This window comes from Diadema antillarum, unplaced genomic scaffold (genome assembly GCF_040938485.1).
Source record: "Diadema antillarum isolate AM-2024a unplaced genomic scaffold, OU_Dant_1.0 seq00002018_RagTag, whole genome shotgun sequence".
Lineage (NCBI taxonomy): Eukaryota > Metazoa > Echinodermata > Echinoidea > Diadematoida > Diadematidae > Diadema > Diadema antillarum.
Genome location: NW_027272673.1, coordinates 416,087 through 438,309, shown reverse-complemented (window position 1 = coordinate 438,309; position 22,223 = coordinate 416,087). Strand labels below are relative to the sequence as shown.

The following is a 22,223-nucleotide window of genomic DNA, read 5'->3' as shown; positions in this document are numbered from 1 at the left end:
TCATTGGCACTCTTCGTATTATTCACAGCCATTTATTTTCATTTTCAAATCAGACATTTTTTATTTTTAGCTGAAGGACATCCATGTTGATATGTGCAACATCAATCTGAGCCCACCAAAAGTGTGCCTTCAAAAACATTTGTTGTTGTTGATGTTTATAAAACAACTCATAATAACAGTCAGTAACAGCTGTGAACAGTATGATGTGTGATCTGCGTCCCAGTCACGGTGCCGGGCAACATGCTGCACTCACCTTAGCATGTAGCTGAGTGCAGAATGGCTGAAGGATCACAATGCATGCATTGTTGGTGAATTGATTCTAAAGAAGGGTGATTGTGACATTATTTTGCAAATAGTATACTATTTGCAAAATGTCGTCATAAAAGTGACGTCATTTTGCAAATAGTACTTCATGGAGTGTCAAACACACCAACACTCTAAAATAGTTCAAAATACCTATAATCACGTGAAGCTCTTTTAACCAATCAATGGAAGACAAATTTTTGATCCAAAATATAATAGTAGAGATGCGATGTCGACTAAAGTAGGCCATGCGACACTTGGCGCCCCATACATGGAGCATGCAGCTGCGGCACATCCCTGCCGCGGCACGCCGTTCATGCTCCATGTTTAAACGTTTACAAACACACGCGAGCGCTGCTGCAGCATGTGGTTGTTATTGTAACAAGAAATTTAGATTGTGGTACGATCTATGCTGTAAATGAGGCCGATGTCGTACTCGTACCACTGCAGCATGAAAACTATCTACCACGTGTCTACGTTATCGTTACTGACTATCGACTGACAAAGAAAAAAAAACGAGATCGCTAAGATGGAAAGAAAGAAGAAGGGAAGGCCGCGCTCTGTCCTGGATCATGCAGCAAGAAAAAGGGAGAGGGACAGAGAATACCGGGAGCGTAACCGGGAGACTTTACGCATTCGAAATAGGTGTCAAAGTCGGATATCTTTAGCCAAAAACAATATGAAAGGCATTCGTGAGCTTCAGAGTCGACTTGCCCTGCGTTCTATCAATGAAGTTGTGAGCTTACTCCTGTCAAGGTATACTAGTAGTGTCCGACTATACGCCAGCTACTTACTAACGACTAACATTAAAGCCATAAAGGGCGTGTCGATGTCCAGTTTTGGTTGATGATGGCAGGTCGGGATGAATTTTGTTTGCTAATATAGATAATGAGAAACCACTTATGAAATATGAAAGAGCATTGAATTTTATGTGGAATTCAAAGTTTGTTTGACAAAAATCGGTTTAAAAATGGCTGAGAAATGCAAAAATAAGTCGTCCGATAAAAGTGCAGTATGGGTGGGACCCACACTTTCTTCCGTGAAACGACCTTACCTCCCTCTACCGTTTGAATTTGACTAGTACTGCACTAACTGGCATGGGCTTGAGGCTTTTTCAACCGTCACCTCAATCTCACCTCCGTGAATTTGGTAGAGAAAGTGTGGGAGTGTTGCGTAATCACGGATGCGTCGTCGATCGTTCGGTTTGTTTACCCGATGAGCTTAGAGGGGAGTCTCCGATCTCCTGCTGCTGTTTCCCTCAAAACAAAAATGGACGCCGAAGAGATGAAACTGAAGAGAAAGACATACTTTCTATCATATGATAGAAAGCGAGGGGACACAACAAGGAGGATACGAATAGGGGTAAAAACCCACGAGGAGTGGGCAAGATGCCGCAGCGACATGGAATTCAAAAGCGACGACCAGCTGGCAGAGTTCTTGTTAAAAAAGTGAGTAGGGTCCTACTGCGTACTATGATAATGCGTCTAGGATATGTGTGTGTAACATGGTAGTCAGTAAAAATTTCCCCTAGGTCTAGGCCCATGCACGATGTGTGATAACCCCGGCGGCGCGGGGCGCTGGAATCCCGGCGCGGGGCGCTGTAACAATACTAACATTGTAAATGGGGTCGCTGCTGCGGTTAGATGTGTGAGAGCTTGAATTGAGAGCCTGCCAAAAGATGTAGATAATCTATGTAGACAAGCATTCTTTATCACACAAAAAAACGTGATTAATTTTCCACCTTTCATTGCATTACCTATCTGTTCTATGAGTCTAAAGAGAAAGGGATTTTCTGAATAATGAATTACGCAAGGGAGTAGTCAGCCAACCAAGATGAAGTAGGAGCCTACATACAAGTTGTATATAGCCCCGGAGACCGCGCCGCAAGGCACTTCGTGTGGCGGCTGTCGCAGTTAGAGCCTATGTAAAACATGATATATTCGCGGCATGAAATTTTCGCGAATTGGAGCTGACAGCCTTTTTCGTGCCATGAAATTTTTGCGAAGTGCCACTGGCGTTCAATGCATATAAATAGTATATACAAGAACTTTCGCGAGCATTTTAATTTCGCGAATCTTGGCGTTCGCGAAATTCGCGAAATTAAAGTGCACACGAAAATTCCTCGTTTTACAGTAGGTCTACAGCACTAGTGGGAGGGATGCTCGTTATTCCGAAGGTTCATTCGATCAAGAGTAGACCCCTAATTAGCAAACGAAAAAAGAAAAGAAAAGTGCGTTAATTACGCTGAAAGTTCATTAGCTGTAAAATGAAATAAACTGCTAGTACCTCGTTCTAAAGCGCTGAATTCGTCTAGTCCGAAAATGAAATCAGGGTCCATATTCCGAAGATTTGTCAATCTGATAAAGAAATATATGATTTGTGTTCGTAATATCGAAAATTTGAGGAATAAGAATCGTTAGTCAAAAGGAGAAATTTGGCATTTCTAATTTCTCTCCCTTTGAGTAGCCCATTGTTATAGGCCTAACTCTTTCTTTTATGCATTGCACATCCTGTTTTTTTTTTTTTTTGACCGAAAGATCGGTCTGTATCTTGTCGGGGATATTTCCTGCGAAAAGTCTGCGTCAGTGGTAATTTTGTGGAGATGAGTCAATGAATAAGAGCTGCTACCGGCAGTCTCTATAGCTAAAGACAATCCCCCAGTGGAACAACCTCCCAGATGATGTAAGAAAAGCTTCTACTATCCCAAAATTTAAAGACCTTGAAAATATCAAGTTTGAATGCCTCCGACTCGAGCATACAATTGTATGTTGCTACCTACATGTACGGGATAGCCACACGTACGTGTAGAACAAAGCAAATTTTGTATTATTACTTGTAATAAAAATGGTGGGTCCTACACTTTCCTTGTATTAGAATCGCTCTGTTTTGGATATCTCAGCCATTTTAACCAATTATCATCGAACAAATGTTGAATTCTTATGGAATTACATGCTCTTTCATATTTCATTTAAGACGTTTAAGAGGTTTCTCATTTTTTCACCAAAAGATGTGACAAACCTGAAATTTTAGGTCTGAGCCAATTTAAGTCAAATACCAACTATACACAATCCATTAACCCTTTGAAATCATTAACACTAACGTTTAGTTAGACATTTCCTAACTTTAATTGACCGACAAAATATGTCTAATTCCGGAAAAAACTTTCTCATTTAATATAATACAATGACATTTGCTGGGTCAGTTTCTAAGCAAAAAACTGACCCAGCAAATGTCATGCATATTATAAATGAGAAGTTTGTCGCAAAATTAGACATACTTGTCGGTCAAATAACTTACCTGCTAGAAGTACACGTGTATGCACATTCGTATTGTACCTGTATATTACAAAAATTGGGGAGGGCACATTCCTCCGTCTGAAGCAACTGCGAGCCAAGTTTAGGGTCAAAACAAACGGATAAGTCATCGATTGACCTCGAAAAATAAAGGTAGCGTAAATTTTCTTGATACCATGGATACATTTTGCATAGTTCCAGGCCTAACGTTAGACTATGTTTCCATTTTGTTATTGTAACATTGGGCCGGCCTTTTTTTTTTTTTTTTTTTGAAGAAAAAAGAAAAAAAAAGAAAGTACAGAACTTAATAAACTACAAGTACAAGCTACAGCTAGTACAGCAGGGATCCAAACCCAATTCCAAGCACTTGCTGATCTGCTTCTCCTGCCTGAAACCTGTAGCGAACGGGAGACTCCAACATGCATTATGACTTGATGTGCGTGAAGTGCACATCACGAGCGCGAAGCACGAGTTTCCTTGTTGCCGGGGTCCAGGACCTGTTTAAAGGGATTGTATAGTTTTGGTTGAGACCTAATTTCAGGTTTCTAACAGTTTTTGGTGAGATAATGAGAAACCTCTTATGAAATATGAAAGAGCATGTAATTCTATGAGGAATTCAATGTTTATTTGATGAAAATTGGTTTTGAAATGGTTGAGATATAAAAAAAAAAGAGTGATTCTAATAAAGTGTGGGACCCACACTTTATTATGATCGCTTTGTTTTACTTTGTTTTTGGATGTTTCAGTCATCCCGAACCCGATTTTCATCAAATATACCTTTAATTCTTCTTAAACTGGTATGCTCTATACTACATCATTTAGTGTTTTCTTGGTATCTCGCAAAACGTTAAAAGCCCAATTCTCATCTCCACCAGTACTGTACCATCCCTTTAAGGGCCCTGGAAGCTAGTCTAGGGTTCTAGAAGACAGAAAGATCCGTCTGTCCAGAGGAGTCGTTTGTGTTTTTTGACATTACGGTATCGCTCTCCTCTGAGCGGATCCGTGAAGCCAGACGCCGGATGTCTTCGCGGAACATCTATCCCTGACGACCAGATCTTTCGGTCAAGGGTTCTAGATTCTCTCTTGTGCTATCTCACTAGTAAACTCAGGCTTATTTTTCTACATACGATGACACAAACTTAGTAAGAAATCATTTCAAGCAGGAGGCACACAGAGCCAGGGCGGGAGAAATAGTATCTCAAGTATTTTGTAACAATGGGCTTTTGGCAGGAGATCTCCCACCGAAAGTAGGAGAGTTTGAGTCTCTGCTGCAGCTGTGTAAATGTTGGGCCTAAAGTAACCTATAATTGGTAAGTGCGACCAGCCGGAACGCGAAGTGTTCACACTCAACGGTTGACACTCGACATGCTCAAATTATCAGAGTATATCTGTGTACAAGAGTGCTCCGGGGTAAGGCCTAACGTTACTCCATTAGAATGTATGCCTGTTCTGGAGTAAATCACTTTACGATCCAACAGCCGTGTAACATTTTATTGATTCTATCTTGACATTGTTTCATTTATTTACTTTCATTATGTAGGTATCAGGAAGAACATGCAGCAAAGAACCAAGGACTGCAAGGTCAAGGTTCTCCAAGTTCCTCATCTAAGTAAGCTAATTTTAATAACCCAAAAATGATGCATGTGGATGTATAATCATGTGCCAAAATGCCATGTCACTGTTCTAAAATTGTACAGTGTCCTGTAATGTTTATTACTCTAAGATGTCTTAGGACTGACAATTAGCATTGTTGTCCACTTGTCATCAGCTAAAACTGTACGTCAGATCAAGTGGAAATTTAAAAAATTACAGTTGCTTGCCTGATCAAGCATTTAAACTGCTCAAAGCATCGTAGCAGTGTTGTTTCGAGACAAGTACAATTTTCTTGTAACCATGTGAAAATGTCTGAAAGGCCAGTTGCCAGAAGGTCAAAATTGTGACTTCAGAGACTCCAACCCAAAGCAACTTCTGATCTGGAGATTCTCCCGCCTGAAACCCCTTGCAAACGGGAGACTCCAAGTTGATGTGTGCGAAGCGCGAAGTTCCTAGAGTTCTAGATGCTCTCTCGTGCTATATAAGGCTTATTTTTTCAACATTATTGTACGATAGCAATAAGTAAGAAATCCTTTCCACGGGGAGACACAGAGCCAGGGCGGGAGAAATTAAATCTCATGCGGGAGAACGGGAGATTTTGCAAAAATGGGTTTTCAGCGGGAGATCTCCCGTCGAAAACGGGAGAGTTGGAGTCTCTGTGACTTATCCAATCATATCCTATCTTTGTTTCAGTTTGTTGTTCATGTTTCACTTGCATGCAGTGGAAATATACTGCCCTACTTTGGCAAAAGGAAGCAAGTGACAAAAGAGACATTTCTCTTCAAGAGCATAATGTGTTTGTCATTTACACTGACGTCAACAGACTATCATGATGTCTTATCTAACATATCTCTTAGTAGGATGAGTGTTTCTGCATGAAATTTGGCCTGGTAGAAGAGCTCATTATGTGAATTATGAAAACATCAATAACTCATATTCGGATGGTATGTCACTTGCTTCCTTTTGCCAAAGTAGGGCAGTATAGTAGATGTAACTCACCTATTGAATTGAACAGAGAACCATGGAAAAATCTACAGTGTTTTTCACATTTAAAAAGAAATATATAATGGGAAAAACAAGTGACCATACCATGTGCAGATCAGGGTTTACAAATTGATTGTTAAAATTAAGATGGTGACATCACATTTTTGTTCTGGTTTTATTCTTTGCTGTATTGCATGTAAAGAGAAATGGTTTAAATACTAAAAATTATTTTCATATATAAAGGTGCACCACACCACTCTGGAATTACGGCACATTGTTAGTATTATCAAGTTATTAAATGTGTCTTTCAAATGGTGTGGGTAATTATTTGTCCATTCTTAACAGGTCACCTGATGCCCACTCTCTGCCCTCCTCGATATCTGGCAAGTAAGTTTCATCACGGGATATTAAAGTCATGTGCGTAGCGTACATTTTATATTGAAATCTGACTATGGTGTACATCTGTAAATGTGTACTTGAGAAAAATCATTTGATGAACTGAATGATAGGTATTGCCTACAGTTTACAAAGTGTTTTATCATATGTTGGTATGGATTTGTATTTATGATCCTTTAGTGCAATCATGAACACCTGGACTATACAAAAACAACAGGTAGACCCAAGTTTCATATTTCTCTTGTAAGGGCTGTTATTGCGTAAGATGAGATGAAATTTCCTAACATTGTCATACATGTAAGCACTTTTCTGACTTTGCCATTTCTTTGTTTTAATAGTTTCCGAGAAGATGACAGTGAAAGCTCAGGTGGTAAGGCATCCCTACCTGCATCATTACCTTCTCCGTCGGCCGGCTCTGAGCATCCTGCTGAACCTGACTCTGGAGTAAATATAGAGTGAGCTAATACTGTAAAAGTGGACATTTTCATGTTGTTGAAATTTGTGGACTTTTTGTGCCACCAGAAACTAGAGCAAAAATGAAACCACGCAAACATTTTTGCTTGCCATATGTTCCAGAAGTTGATGTCTTGATTCCGCAGAATCAGAAACACATGAAACTCTTCTTACCTGGCCGAGCACGAAAAATTAGTCGCACAAAAATATCCTCTTTTACGGTGTACAAATTACTGTCATATCTACGACACTAGAATACCTCAATCTCACTAAGTGTAATGGCAGACATTATCTTGAACTATCTCATAATTATCAGCCAGTCCGCAGCGCGAGCGAAAACGCACGTATTTATTCAAATCGTATGCACGGCTGAGCGGTGCTTGCATACGTAATGAGCAGATACATGGTCATGAATAAATCCGTGTAGAACGAGTATTTCTTGTCAGTTTTCGACACTTTTGATATCAACTGAAAGAGAAAACATTAGCAAATATGCTCACGATCAAAATAAAACGGAAAAGAAGAATATAGAATATCAAAATCTCTCTCGAATTCGGTATTGTATCCAAAAATATTCCTTCACGTTTGACGCCAAAAAACTAACCTGAAATCTTTCATGCCCCTCTAAAATATGGTGAAGACCATGTCCGCTAAAGTATATAGTATCACAACAAGGGCAAGTTTTCTCATCTTCATTTCAATACGGGTCAGGAACTAGCAAAATTCAGAGACATGTCTAGCGTCGAGTTTAGAAATATTATTCTCGCGTTCGCACCGGAATTCCGGGTCTGTGATTGGTCGAAATCTGTCGCAAGACGCGGCGTGTCGTATTGCGTACTATCCATTGGCTGCTGACTCAATGCTGTGAGTTCAAAAACTGTGTAGGTAAAAGTGTCATTGATATGAGTAATAGCTGAATATTGTACAATTGAGTTGGAGGTAATTGAAAATGAAAGCCTATATTAGTTTTATGAAATCCATGATTTTTTTAAATGTTAGGTTCCAGATTGTGATCGAATTTTCACTCTCTATACAAAACTTGAACTTTACACAGGAACCAATGATGTGTATGTGAGTGTGCACTTACAATGACCCTGAACAATGGACCTGGCTACCACCTGTCCCGAGCTCTGCTGCAAGGCACATGAATGCTTTATCAGTTATTCATGTGGATTGCCCTGAGCACTGCTAGTCTGAATTCTTGACACAGGGTGAAATGCATGCACATGTAAGAAGTAAGCACATATTTCCATGTGCTTGCACACACCACATTTCAGAATAAACAAAGACTAGCTGCGATAGTGGAATTCCTCATGAAGCATTCCAATCCTGGTCATTGTCCACGACCATTGTCTGGGTATCAACAACACACTCCACGCGTGTTCATTCGCTACCCCACTTCCGGTAAGAAAACATAATTTGCCTTGTTTTCAACAGGAAAATTCACAACCTTAAAAATGGTGCCCCTCTTCGTTTTTTAATTGATCATACTCGCTCAAGTTTCACGATTGTGAAATCGAAGAAATTACGGAGATCTATTTTCAATACCAGTCAGGAACTAGCAAAACATCAAACTATGATCTAAAAGCTTCTTGAACACTGGCAAAGTAATCGTTTACTTTGATGCTAAAATGGACTACTATATTGAGGATCAAAAATAGGGAAATTAGGTATCAAATTAATGAGCATAATCAGCTCTATAACCTACCCAACCATCCTGGGTCAAACAATGCACTGCGAAAGCTATGAAAGCTGTTGTTGCGACCTCTGCAAAAACTCTCGCAAAGTATCGCGAAATCTCGTCAGTCTCAAGGGCACAAACTGCGCAAACGTGATTCTGAATAAAATTGTCGTTCGTGCCTCATTATCGCACGCGCTGCGGACTGACTGTTATTATTTAGTTCTATGGGCTTGTTTCTTGCTAATCTTTGCATAAGAATGTGATTGTAAGCTGTACTGCTACTAGTGTCCATTATACAATAAATAGGATTAGGCAAATGTGCATACCGTGTAGAGTTGTACATGACAGCAGTGAACAAAGTATACAGTAAGTTTCAATGTTCTCTCACTCATTGTCACTCTTGTCAGTTGACATGGATGTCGTTACCAGTTGAGTCGGTCGTCACTTTTATGCAGAAATGTAACATAGTTTGTGCTGTTGAACAAGTATCATATTTTATATTTATGTAATATATATATTTGCTGTGCGTATTGGCAGTGCTAGAATCAGTAATAGTACAATAGAGGAATGCATTAAATGCCAGTTGCCATAGGTTTTATTCAAAATCCATTATTTTTGAGGGGCCTTCCCGTCATCAGGGATGAAAGTGCTTGTCACTTTCACCCTGACAAAATGCTTTCATCCCTGACAAAAGGGGAGGCCCCCCAAAATGTGAATTTTTGATAAAACCAATTCACCTGGCATTTAATGCATTCCTCTAATTATACAATTTGTGATATCCATTGATGTCTTGTTGTTAATTATTTCAAATAATTATCTGGGGGTAATTGTCTTTTTGATGGGTCCTTATAGGATTATTCTCAGATTTCTGCATTTTGATGCATTTATCCGGCTCTTCCTCCACTCTAACTCTAACCAGCATCAGTGTAAGTTACATTGAAAGGGGGAATTTTGACTACCCAGACGAGAACCCAGACAATGACAGTGAGGACTATGACAGCGATTACATTGGTGATGAACCTGTGATTGGATGTATCCGGGATGGGTATGTGACTTTATAATTGTTTATTTCTTTGTCTGTGCACAGTACGTATGGCCAGTGACTTTTTTTAAATTTTTTGTGATGAAACATAGGGAAATAGAAAAGCCACTTGAAGGAAATTTCTGCATTTGCAAAAACAAGGTACAGTCACCATTATAGTGAAATGATTTTTGTGCAAATATTGCAGATATAAATAAAGTTAATGTTTTTTTTTATTGCAATACATTCTCAGCTTTCATGGGATGAATACTCTCACATGTACAGATGCCTTGATATAACATTCAAAATATGCAGTTTATGTGTTTCTACAGGATACTTTGTAACCCACCCCCCCCCCACCAAAAACAATGCGCATTAAAAAAAAAGGGGGGGGGGTATGAAGTGTTTTCTTGCATATTTGTATCTTGCTGCATGATGAGACAGATTGATTTGGTACTGCTGGGTAAAATCAATGACACTAAGTATTTCTTGGACATTTAGTAAAATTGATTTATTGTGGTGTTCACATGAGCTACTTACGTTTCGAATGCCAAAAAAAAAGATCCAAAAAGAAATGCCTTTTATTTTTGTCAATTCTAAATATTTGGAATAATAGATAAATGAATAAAAGTTGAATGAAACAAGAATGATGTTAACAGTAAAGTACTTTTGACCATAACTTCGAAGCTACACCTATGTATAATTTGAAAAGTATTGTATTGTACTGGGCAAGTCCAAGATAACGCACACGTTACGTATGGGACATTCAGAGACCATTATGACTTGAAAAATAGTGTTAATGGCCTTTGATCATATTGAACTTCATCATGGTGATTGATATCTAGGAGAAGTATAATCATGTAAAAAATTGAGAAAAATTACCTTGACAATTATATTCTAAAAGAGAAAATATGTGCCGTTACGTATGGGACCAGAAAAATTTTGTTTTGTTGAACATTTTTTTCAACCTCAAAACTCTCTGAAAGTATATCATTCTACAACTTGTAACTCACTGTGATGAAAGTCACAACACTCAAGATTATCACAGGTAAGTTTCATGTCATTAGGCAAAAAGCTCTAATTACAGGTTCTAATTAAAGACAGACATGACGCGTTACGTATGGGACAGTTACGTATGGGACAGTTTGTCCCCCGTTCATTTAGTGTGTGAAGAACCATGTTTATGGGTATTTTGCATAATTATTGAAGTAAAATCAGTTGAAACTACTCAAATACTGATCCAGATTGTCAAGGAAACAATATTCCCCAAATATTCACCATCATAATCATATTCAATCATATTTTTATATATTTATGACCAACCTGGGTATGCATGCCCTTTGTCCCCCATTCGTGTAGTGTGTGGAGAACCATGTTTATGGGTATTTTGCAAAATAATTTTGCAAAATACCTATAAACAAATTTTTGCATAATTATTGAGGTGGAATCAGTTGAAATTACTCAAATACTGATCCAGATTGACAAGGGAACAATATTCCCCAGATATTTACCATCATAATCACATTTAATCATATTCTATATTTTTATGACCAACCTTTAGTATGTATGCCCTATTTTTATCAGGATAGTTACAACTGAAAAATTGAATAGTTTAAAGTGTTTACTTCCTATGATGAAGGGCAGTTTGCCATTCAGTTTCAATAAAAATCAACTTGACACAAGAAATATCAAGTTTAATAAATAAGTAATACCTGCTGCATGGAACCCCAGTGATCGAGTAGATTATGATGTCTGTCTAGCAGTCAGGTCATTGATTCGAGTCACACCTCAGTATGTATACCCATGAATTTTGTTGTGGCTACTATTGAAAACTGAATAAGGACAATTTGTGTATCACTTGCAATAAATGAAAAAATCATTTTACTTTATTTTTTTTAACGACCATTTCAAATTCGAACTCCATACATAAACTTTGAATTCCTCTAGTCTTACGATTGTATGCTCTTAAGTAATTCATATAAATGGTTTCCAATCATCTCATTAAATGTTGAAAACTGAATCCTCATTTCTACAAAAAAACTATACCATCCCTTTAATGCTGATTTTTCATTGTGTATTTTGCCATTTTCCCCTCCCCCTTTCTGAAAATTGTTCAGTCAAGTTCATGTATTGTTTCAAGTGTCTATAACTCAAAAAGTAGCTACAATGTTGGGATGCTTTCTTCAGGATGATTGACCATTATGTGTACTGAGAGACCTTCCCAGCTAGCTACATGCATTCACATGCAATATGTATGAGGATGTCCCATACGTAACGCATTTGTCCCATACGTAACATTATTTCAATGCCTAATAAAAAATGTTTCTTTTACTTTTTTTTCTTTTTTCTCTGGTATTTAATTTCTCTAAACAATAAATTAGAACTTTCCAAAAGGGCATTAAAATAACCTTAGCAATTTCAGAAAAAACCCAAAAAAATGACCTCATTTTGTTATGTATGGGACATCTCATGATAGGACACGAGCTAATTTGCATAATCATTTGCATAATCCCTAAATTTTCATACCAAGTTAAACTATGTGATGAACTTCTTATGTCCACATATAAATCAAATATCATTTGCTTTCCTTTGAATTAATATGAATTTTTATAAATGTCCCATACGTAACGCTGTGTTTCACATTTATGCAAATGAAGCCCTTGAAATTTGCGTAAATTTACATAATATCATTTTTTCCTCCATGGAAATCAAAACTTCAACTCATAAGCTTCAAAATGATACCAAACATGTCAATATTGAGCGAAGATGAAATTTTGCCTTCTGAGGGGACCTTATCTTGGACTTGCCCTACTACGTACATGCAGATGACCTTGAAATTTAAAAATTGTCCAAATTGTGTGTATCTGCATTTGCATCTAAACTCTTTTTTATTCTTTTAATTTCATAGCGCAAAGCGCAAAGGCCTGGAGCGGAAAGGAGAAAGGGAGGAAGTATTAGGAATGGAGCAGGAAGAGGAAGAGGAAGAGGGGACAGAGAAGAGAGAGATGCCAACCACCAAGTCTGGTCTTGATGTGAAAGTGGAGGCGCAACAAGCTGAGGATTTAGAATTTATCCTAATCTCCTCTTCCCGGCTTGCGGAGTTGGCAAGGATGGCAGCTAGCCAATGCAGCAGATGTGGGGCACCATTAACCACTTCAGTTACACCTGGGAACATTGTATGGGTGAGTCACTCTTTGTCCAGAGTCCGGTGTCAGGTGTCTGTCATTCTTAAACTTTTTACATCTTCATCTTCTTCTTGAAAATCTTATGACTGATTTTCACCAAACTTGGCAGGTAGCATTTCCTCAAATGGGCACCAAACCCCACCAAGACTGGGGGGGGGGGGGGGGGGGGGGGGGGGAGGAGGAGACATGGAGGCCGGGCAGCCCAAACCCCCCAAAATTAAGGAATCTTAAACAATCTTCTTCTCTAGAACCAGAAGTGATAAAGCTAAGTTAATACTATGATTTAGTACATGTACATTCATGACTGTAGTTTCATGTTGTTCATGGCAGAACCCAAGGGGACCCAAGGGAGGGAATAGGAGGGGTCCTAATGGGTGCCTAACTTGTACAGTTTTACCTTCTTCTCGAGATTCCTGTGATGAATTTTCACCAGTCTTGGAAGGTGGCCTTCCTATGGGAATAGAATCTTAGTTCTTTCAAATGGGCACCTCTCCCCCTCCCTCCCCATTTAGGAATCCTTAAAGATCTTCTCTAGGTCCAAAAGTGATAGAGGTAAGAAAATACATTGAGTTAGTATATTAATGACTGTTATTTCAAGTTTGTTCATGGCGGAATCAGGGGTGCCCCCCCCCCCCCCCCCCCCTCTTAGGACCCAGGGGAGGGGATGGGGGAATGGGTCCATATCAGGACTTAAATTGTACATGTTCATATTCTGAAAACCCCTCGATGAATTTTCACCAAACTTGGCAGGTAGCATGCCCTGGAGGCTGGAATCTCAGTCTGTTCAACAGGGCACCATGCTCATGAGGTTTTAAAGCCCCTAGCCCCCCCCCCCCCCCCAAATGAGGAATATTTACAAATCTTTTTCTCTAGAACCAGTAGTGATAAGGCGAAGTTAATGCCGTTAGTTAGTACATTGATGACTTTAGTTCCAAGTATGTTCACTGCTGATTCAAGGAAAATGAATTTTCACCAAATTAGCATTCCTAGGGGGATAGGATCTCAGTGTTCAAATGGGCACCATTGTCCCCTTGGGGACCCCAGGGGGCCAGAACTTCTTATCTTACGGAATATTCAATAATATTCTTCTTCTCTACAATCAGAAGTGATAGAGCTTTAAGTCTTCTTTTTTTTTTCAAACTGCATAGTTCAACCTTCTATAAAGTACAATGTACTTGGCAGGTATTTTTACCAATGTGATGGAACATGGGAATTGACACCATTGCCCCCAGCTCTGAAAGCTACTTCCCAAAATTTTGAACATTCTCAGGTAAGTATCTGGAAGAATGCGTGGAATTTGAACTGACAATACTCGGGGACCATGAGACCCTCGGATCTCTTGCTATTGTGTTGTATCAATAACTGCATGTATATTATAAGATCTCTTTTTTTACAGCAATAATGAAATCAGATTGACAGTAGTTAGTGTTAGTTGCCTGCAGCTAAAATGAATCAGTTCAATTTTCATTCATGGAAAGTAAGAAATCCTGCTCACCAGGGAAGAAGTAGCATAGAGGATAGTTCCATATTATGTACAACAGGTGGAGTCATGCTGTGATGGAACATCACAGAGTGTTCCAGAAGTTTTTGAAAGGATCCAAGGTGATATTATATATAGATGTTCAGACATGTTTGTCATGTCTGAACTGTGAGTTGGAACATTTGGTTATGCTCTATTTATCACCAGACACCGTCCATTGTGTTATGTGGCTTTTCTATTTCTTCTTCTTCTTCTTCTTTTTTTATTTTAATAGCTTATTACAGGGTGTGTGTTGGTCAGTCTAATTGTGTCAGAGACACACTCTTCTAGGTAATGAACAAACACATTAACTCTTTATGTGCCACGTTCGCACGTCCGACTCAGTCGACGGCGTGCCAACTTCGCATATTCTGCTCAACAAACAAAGACGCCGAAACCGATCGATAAATCCCTAATCCCGCAGTACACAAAGCGTTTCTCGCGCTTTTGTTCCTCTCACACACGGCTTGCATTCTGTGTGGTGATTGACCATTAAGCGGTGTTCCAAACTAAATTTGCTTGTACATTCTAAGTTTCTGTCACTTTCTGTCCGTAATGAATTTTGTGGACAGGGTAACTACCAAAACCTTTTGAGGTATCCTAATGAAACTTGGCATGTATGTGTATTAGGGGGTGAAGTTGTGCCTATCAACTTTTGGGTGCACATGCTCAAGGTCAAAGGTCAAAAGGTCAAGGTCAAATGCTTAAAATTTTACTATTTCCCCCATATCTATGCAATGCCTGAAGATATTTTCTTGAAACTTAGTGTATACATGTACTACCCAATTAAGATTCTCTGGTGAAAGTTTGGGGTCATGAGGTCAAAAGGTCAAAGGTCAAAAAGTCAAGCAAAATGTTAAAATTTCACTTTTTTCTCTGTATCTTGGAAATTGTTCAAGGTATCTTCATGGAACATAGTATATATGCATCTACTGACTGGCAGTGGTTATCTAGGGAATTTAGGGTTCATGGGGTCAAAGGTCAGGGGTCAAAGGTCAAGGGCAATACTTCAAAATTTTACTATTTTCCTTATATTTATGCAATGCCAGCAGGATTTTTTTTTTAACTCGATGTATGCATGTATAACCGAATAGAGATTCTCTGGGATTTTTTTTTTTGCCAAGAACGTCAAAGGTCAAAAGGTCAAAGATCAAGTGAAAGTGCTGAACTTACTTCTTTCTCCATATCTCGGAAGTGGCTCAAGTTATCTTGAAACCTAGTACATGCTGAATTTATGTATGTTCTGCCTGACAGTGATTCTCTTATTATTATTATTATTATTATTATTATTATTATTATTATTTATTCGGCTTTCAATCACAAATACATTTTTCGAAATCAGAAAATTGTACATTGGAGTGGCAAGGGGGCACCAGGTTGGGTAGCCCGGGTCTGGAAAGAGCCAACTAAATGACTTAGGCCCTCAGGCCATCCTCCCCAACCCACCTGGTGCACTCAAAACACTCAGTTTACAATATAAAAATACAAATTTCATTAACAGGCATACATAAAAAACAAAAACAAAACAACTGTTTCTTTGCAAGTGTCAATTTGAGATATGTGAACCTACCAATCTTTCTTATTCCATTCAGATATCAGAGGTCATTTTCTAAATAAAAAACTAAATTATAAATCAAAGGCCAGATGAAAATGATAGCAATTTACTGTTCAATACAGAAATTGCGCTTTTTCTCCATACCTTGAAAATTACTCAGTGCATAAACTTATGAAATGGTCAATGTCAAGTTAAAGTTCTTAAATCCCCAAATACATGCTCTCCTATTCATCCAATTAAACATAGGTCAAGGAAGGTAAACATTCAATACATTTGTGACAAACATGTCATTTTAATATTTTGCCAATTTTGTGAAAATGTAATCACACATTGTCCACATGTACTATAGACCTATTAGGAGAATCATGCATTATGGCGGAGGCATACCAGTCGCCATAGCGACATTTCTAGTTGTGTGTTAAAACAAATGGAAAAAAAGGGGGAAGGGATGTCTGTGCCACCCCCTTGATTTGTAAAGGGGCCCCTGTTTACAGAATTCCTGAATCCGCCCCTGATTTGGATTTGTTGGAGTGAAAATATTGTCTTGGGGAAACATTTTGTGGTATCGTGAATAAAGTGCATGCATTTCTGTGTTCAACAAACTATTAGTTTTTTAATGCCCACTGAAGAATCTTTTGGTTGGTATGACCATTCCTTCTACAGTGATTATGAAATACAAATAATTGCACCGAAATGATGACACTTTGTAGATGAAGTAGAAGCCCTTAAAAATGATTCCTTTTATCTTGATCTTTCTCTTTCGTACAGAAATGCCCGTCTGGACACAAAAAGGTGTGGAGCACACGGGAAACCTTGAAGCGACCACATGTTGGCGACATTAAGCTTGCCTCTTCTAGCTGGAAGCGTCGTGAGCCTAAATATCATCATGATGTTGTTATCAAATTAAGACCCGAACTTGAAGTCGTACATAAGTTAACTGACAATGGTTGAGGAGTGGGGTAGGAAGGTCCATAAATTGCACAGTGTTATGGGAAAATAAAGCTGTTAAGTGGTAATATCTGGTGCAAGTTAGCGTGACGAAATTGTCCCTCCAATCATTTCTTTATTTCTCCCCCTTTTTAGGAGATCATTGCAGATCCTGCAGGCAACATACAGATTAAAGTATTTTTGTTACTGGTATGTACAGATGGCACTGTTCATCCTGTCGGGCTTGTGGACCTGTTTTAAAGTGTAGAGCTCATGAGCCTGTATTAATAATTATCTAGTTCGAAGGCCCGTTTTAAAGGGGATGGGTAGTAACTGATTTGTGGGAATTAGGTGAGAATGCTGGGGGATGATTTTTCTGATCCCCGCGTGATTCATTTAAGAGTACATTATATATCTGTTGTATGAAAATTATTTGCCTCGGGATGAACTCATATTCAAGTAATGTGCAGTTCAATGTTTCCAGGGAAACATGCCTGTACAGTGATGGGGCATTAGACTGCACATTACTTGAATATGAGACCGTTCTGAAGCAAATAATTTTCACACAACAATATACTCTGATATGAATCCCACAAGGATTTGAACAATCATCCCCCAGCATTCCTACTGATTCCCACTGATCAGTTACTAGCCATCCCCTTTTAATAAGGAGGAACCCAAAAGCCAAAGCGAATTGTGGGTTGAGTGAAAGCAGCAACATTTAATAGTAGAGCACATCAGGGAAAGTTTTAGGAAAATCAGACAATCGATGCAAAAGTTTTGAATGTAAAGATTTTGATGTTGGAACCACTGGATAAGGAGACTACTTGAGTTTATGACATCATGTGTGGCAAGGGACAACAAAAGAAAACAATGAAAATTCAACATGCTTTCATTGTTCTAGTGTAATGAAAGAGGACTTCACTACTTTCAGAAAACAGGGGGAATAATTTCTACATGTCAATATCAAGTTATCGAATGTGTAGTTTTTATGACATTAATTTTGGTGGAATTTTCTTTGTATTTTCTTTATATTTTTGTCCACACATGATGTCATGAACTCCAGGGACTGGCTGTAGTCTCCTTATCCACCCACTACAACACCAAAACTTTAAGACTCAATAACTTTTGTGTCGATTGTCAGATTTTCCTCAAACTTTCACTGATGTGTTCTACCAATATTGCTGCTTTCACTCAATCCACATTGCTCTTTGGGTTTTGGTTTCCTTTAATTGGTGTCTAGCTCATGAGCTGTACAATGTATATATCACCCATGGATCTTTTATCAATGTCATGGGCAATATGACTCACGGCTGTGACTCTGATCCCATGGTATGACCTAGGGTATGATATTTGTTATCTCTGATACAGTGTATTTCTTCAGCATTAACACCCTTACCTCAAGTGCATGTCATAAACCCCTTCAAATGCAAGTACACCTGATCAACAATGGGCCTTTTAAGACAATGAGTCAATTTTTGTTGAGCCCACCCGAGGTGAGGGGAGACTAGGGGATCGCCTGCAGCGTCTGTCCGTCAGTCGTCCGTCCGTCGTCAGTAACGCTACAAAAACTTCAATAACTCTTTACTCTGGGCTTCAATTGCATTCAAACTTCAAGGGAAGAGGGGTCATACAAAGTTTCACATTTTACAATATATGAAGGTCATCTCAAGGTCAAAGCTCACAGGCAGGGGTCAAGGAACTTTAGGGCCCAATTTAAAGTTTTTTATGGTGCGTTTCTATTATGGGTCGTAACTTTCGATCCAAGGGTCTGTTTGTGACCAAGCTTGGATGGTAGATGTCCCTTTGGGAGTGGATGGTCGATGTCCCGTTGGGAGTGGATGGTCACCACAAGGTCAAAGGTCACAGGCAGATGTCAACAAACTTTAAGGGCCCAATGTTACATTTTTATTGCACTTTTTTTTTTTTTGCCATAAATTTGTACCCTTTTATATATCTTTTTCATCTGTTATATCTCTTTTTTTTTTTACCTGTTATATCCCATTCGTGTACAATTTCTTGTACGCGAATGGGTGAGACACTTTGTGGCACTTGCCTTGTGGTACCAAGTGGTAATTTTCATATAAAAACAAATTTCAGAAGTTTTGTTTTTGAAAGTCACAACCCCACAAGCAAAATTTACGCACGATACAGTACTTCAACATGTAGCAAACTGCTAGATAATTGCTAAATAAACCTTGATTGTTGGAGAATGATATATGGCAAAATGCATCCTAAAAATATAATACATGTAAAGACAATGAGTGTAATGATTTACCTCTTAGAAGATAAAAAAGTGTGATGTACAGTATCTTTTTATAGATACAAAGTACATGTATTTGTATTATACATATATGCAATCATGTATTTCAGATGTAAGACACTATAAAGTGTGAAAGTGGTAAAATTGCCTCCATCAACGATAGAGAAAAAGAAAATAATAAAAGTGAAAAATAAACAAGAAAAGGTGCCAAGTCTGTGTTCTACTATCATTGTTGTGGTTACTTTGCACTGCAGAATTAGTTTTTGGATATTGTATGCTCGACATTTAGGTCATAGAACGCTGATTTGTTTGTCTCCTGTATTGCGAGGATTGGTACTGTAGTTGGCGAAACCTGAAATATAGGCTAAGGCGTTGGCCAAGAGATTAACCCTCCGCATGCCAAATTGATTTCTTGCCCATAGGTAAGGGAATGAAATTTGGGCACATTTGACTCATTGAAAAAGAAATGGTTAATAAGCTTTTAAGATTAAAGGGTTCTAGCTATACCTTTCATGTCGCCATTAGCAATAAGGTAAACAAAACCAAAAAATATAAGTTTAAGAAACAAACACAATTAGACACATGTATGGAAGACACGTGGCATGCTAGTGACAGAAGATACGATTTTGATGCCTTTATTTTGCTATTTTTTTTTTATACCTGTATAGCAGGCATAAATAAAAACGAACATGACAGACATGAATGCATAACCTACCTGGAATAGAAAACTGCAACTTTCCATCATTCAGTTTCACCATAAAGAATTTGATCACATACTTTGGTAAGGTGGGCAGAATTGAAACATAAACTGATGTTAAAGGGATGGTACAGTATTGGTGGATATGAGAATTGGGCTTTTAACTTTTTGTGAGATACCAAGAAAATATTTATGAAATACAGTAGTACCGAGCATACTATTCTAAGAGGAAATACAAATTGTAGCTTATTTGATGAAAATCTGGTTTGGAGTGGCTGAAGCATCCAAAAACAAGGTAAAATAAAGCAATCTCAGTAATATGTGGGTCCCACCTTAATTAGAATTTCTCTGTTTTGGATATCTTGGCCATTTCAAAACCATTTTTTTTTTGGGGGGGGGGGGGGAGGGGGGGGTCAAATGTTGAATTCCTCACGAAATGACATGCTCTTTCATACAATATTGTATATCAAAGAAAGACAAAAGAGGTTTATCATTTTCTCACCGAAAAGTGTTAGAAACATGAAATTAGGTCACAACCAAAACTATATGATCCTTTTAAACTGTTTTGAATATCTGTGAACACTCGCCATCATTTTAGCGATCGTTGCTTCATTCGTAGCACATTGACATAAATAAAAAGTTATGACACCTTTGTTGTACATCATATACAGCTTGTATATAGGTGTTTCAAAAAACATTTCCCACTTTTGATCATTAATACATGTAGTTCAATTACTATTCATCTGATGAAACTGTCATTGATATGAATAATAGCTGAATAGTGTGCAAACTTGTTGGAGGTGATTTGAATGTGAAAGCATAAATCAGTTTTTATTAAATCTAAGATTGATTTTGAAGTAAGGTTTCAGATTTTGGTCAAATTAAACCCTCTGTACAAAATGGCCTCTGACAATGGCCCTGAACAATGGACATGCCTGAACCACCTGCTGACTAGGCGTCAGTCTCGCGCTCCCAGGCACATAAATGCTTAATCAATAATTCATGTGGATTGCCCTGGGCACTGCTAGTCTGAATTCATGCACCGTAGAGGGTAAAATGCATGCACATGGAAAAAAGTAAGCACATGTTTCCATGTGCTTGCAAACACCACATTTCATTCCAGCTGGCAATCATTTTCAAATTTTGTATCACTAAATTTGGGATATAAATCAGCATAATTGATCTATTAAAAGTTCTTCATTTTACAACAACTGTCTACTAATAATCTGACAAATTTGTTGCTTTTTCGTTGAAAAGAGATAATTTTTGGTAAAGAGTTCAGCAGAATTTTTAATACATTTTTCATTGGGGCGATTTGTTTCACAGTAGATTTATTTAAGGCTCCATATTATACACAAGTGTATACTCTAATTGATTTTCTTTGCTTCCTGTCACCATGTTTATGATAGAACAGAAGGTATTCATTGTAATTTTGTTTTTCAGAAGTAGGGAGAGCACTGTCGCGACTCACCGACAGTATCGGCAGGCATTTGACTTTACACAGATACTGCCAGAGGCTGAATAAAGACTAGTTGTGATAGTGGAAAAACTCATGAGTAAATAATGAAGCACTCAAACCCTGGCCATAGTTTAGGACCATTATCAAGGTGTTAACCACACACTCCCATACACACCCATTGACCCCTGTTGAAAGTTTTGTACAGAGGGTTGAAAACAGCAAAATCTGGAACTTAACTGTGATATTAATCAGCATGGATATCATGAAACTGATTTATACTTTCATATTCAAACCATCTCCAACAAAATTGTACATTATTCCGCTATCATTCATGTCAATGACAGTGGTAGCTGATATATAGTTTTTGAATTATTAAGAATCAAAAGTGGGAAATATTTTTGAAACACCTAATAATCATACTTTATATATATATTTACATATATATATATATATATATATATATATATATATATATATAATACTTAATAGCAATTGATATGATTAATTAGCGCCAAATCCACTCTGTAGAGTGCTCTAGGCGCGGAAGGAAGAGAAAGTGAAGGAGATAAAGAACATACAAATATCAAAATACATGTAATGAGTAATCAAATAAAGGCCTTTAACAGGTGAGTTTTTAGACTGCTTTTAAAGGAGTCTGATGAAGAACAATGTTTATGGCTGAAGGTAAGTTATTCCATAAGGTGGGAGCAGCATGGCCAAAGGCACGTGTGCCCCATGTTGTAGTGAATCTTGGAATTATAAGAGAACCGGAGTTGGATGAGCGTAGAGATCTAGCAGGGATGTACTTATGGAGTAAGTCAATGTTATACTGAGGATCAGCGCCCTGAATACAATGGAAAGTCAGAAGTAAAATCTTAAAAATAATGCGATCTT

The 22,223-nt window shown here is 38.1% G+C and overlaps 1 protein-coding gene across 3 annotated transcripts; it reads left to right on the top strand.

Moving 5' to 3' along the window:
* The first annotated feature begins 733 nt into the window (after positions 1 to 733).
* On the top strand, positions 734 to 17,346 carry LOC139713626 (uncharacterized). Of its 3 annotated transcripts, none has more exons than XM_071625331.1 (7): positions 734 to 1,059; positions 5,137 to 5,205; positions 6,519 to 6,560; positions 6,908 to 7,024; positions 9,623 to 9,748; positions 12,633 to 12,906; positions 16,752 to 17,346. In XM_071625331.1, exons 1-7 carry the CDS (start codon positions 833 to 835, stop codon positions 16,932 to 16,934), a joined length of 1,038 nt encoding a protein of 345 aa, XP_071481432.1. In that variant the 5' UTR covers positions 734 to 832; the 3' UTR covers positions 16,935 to 17,346. The 3 variants fall into 3 exon arrangements, with proteins under 3 accessions (XP_071481432.1, XP_071481433.1, XP_071481434.1); XM_071625332.1 differs by having other exon boundaries at positions 922 to 1,059; positions 6,908 to 7,013; XM_071625333.1 differs by lacking the exon at positions 734 to 1,059 and adding an exon at positions 1,706 to 1,751 and having other exon boundaries at positions 6,908 to 7,013.
* The last annotated feature ends 4,877 nt before the right edge of the window (positions 17,347 to 22,223 follow it).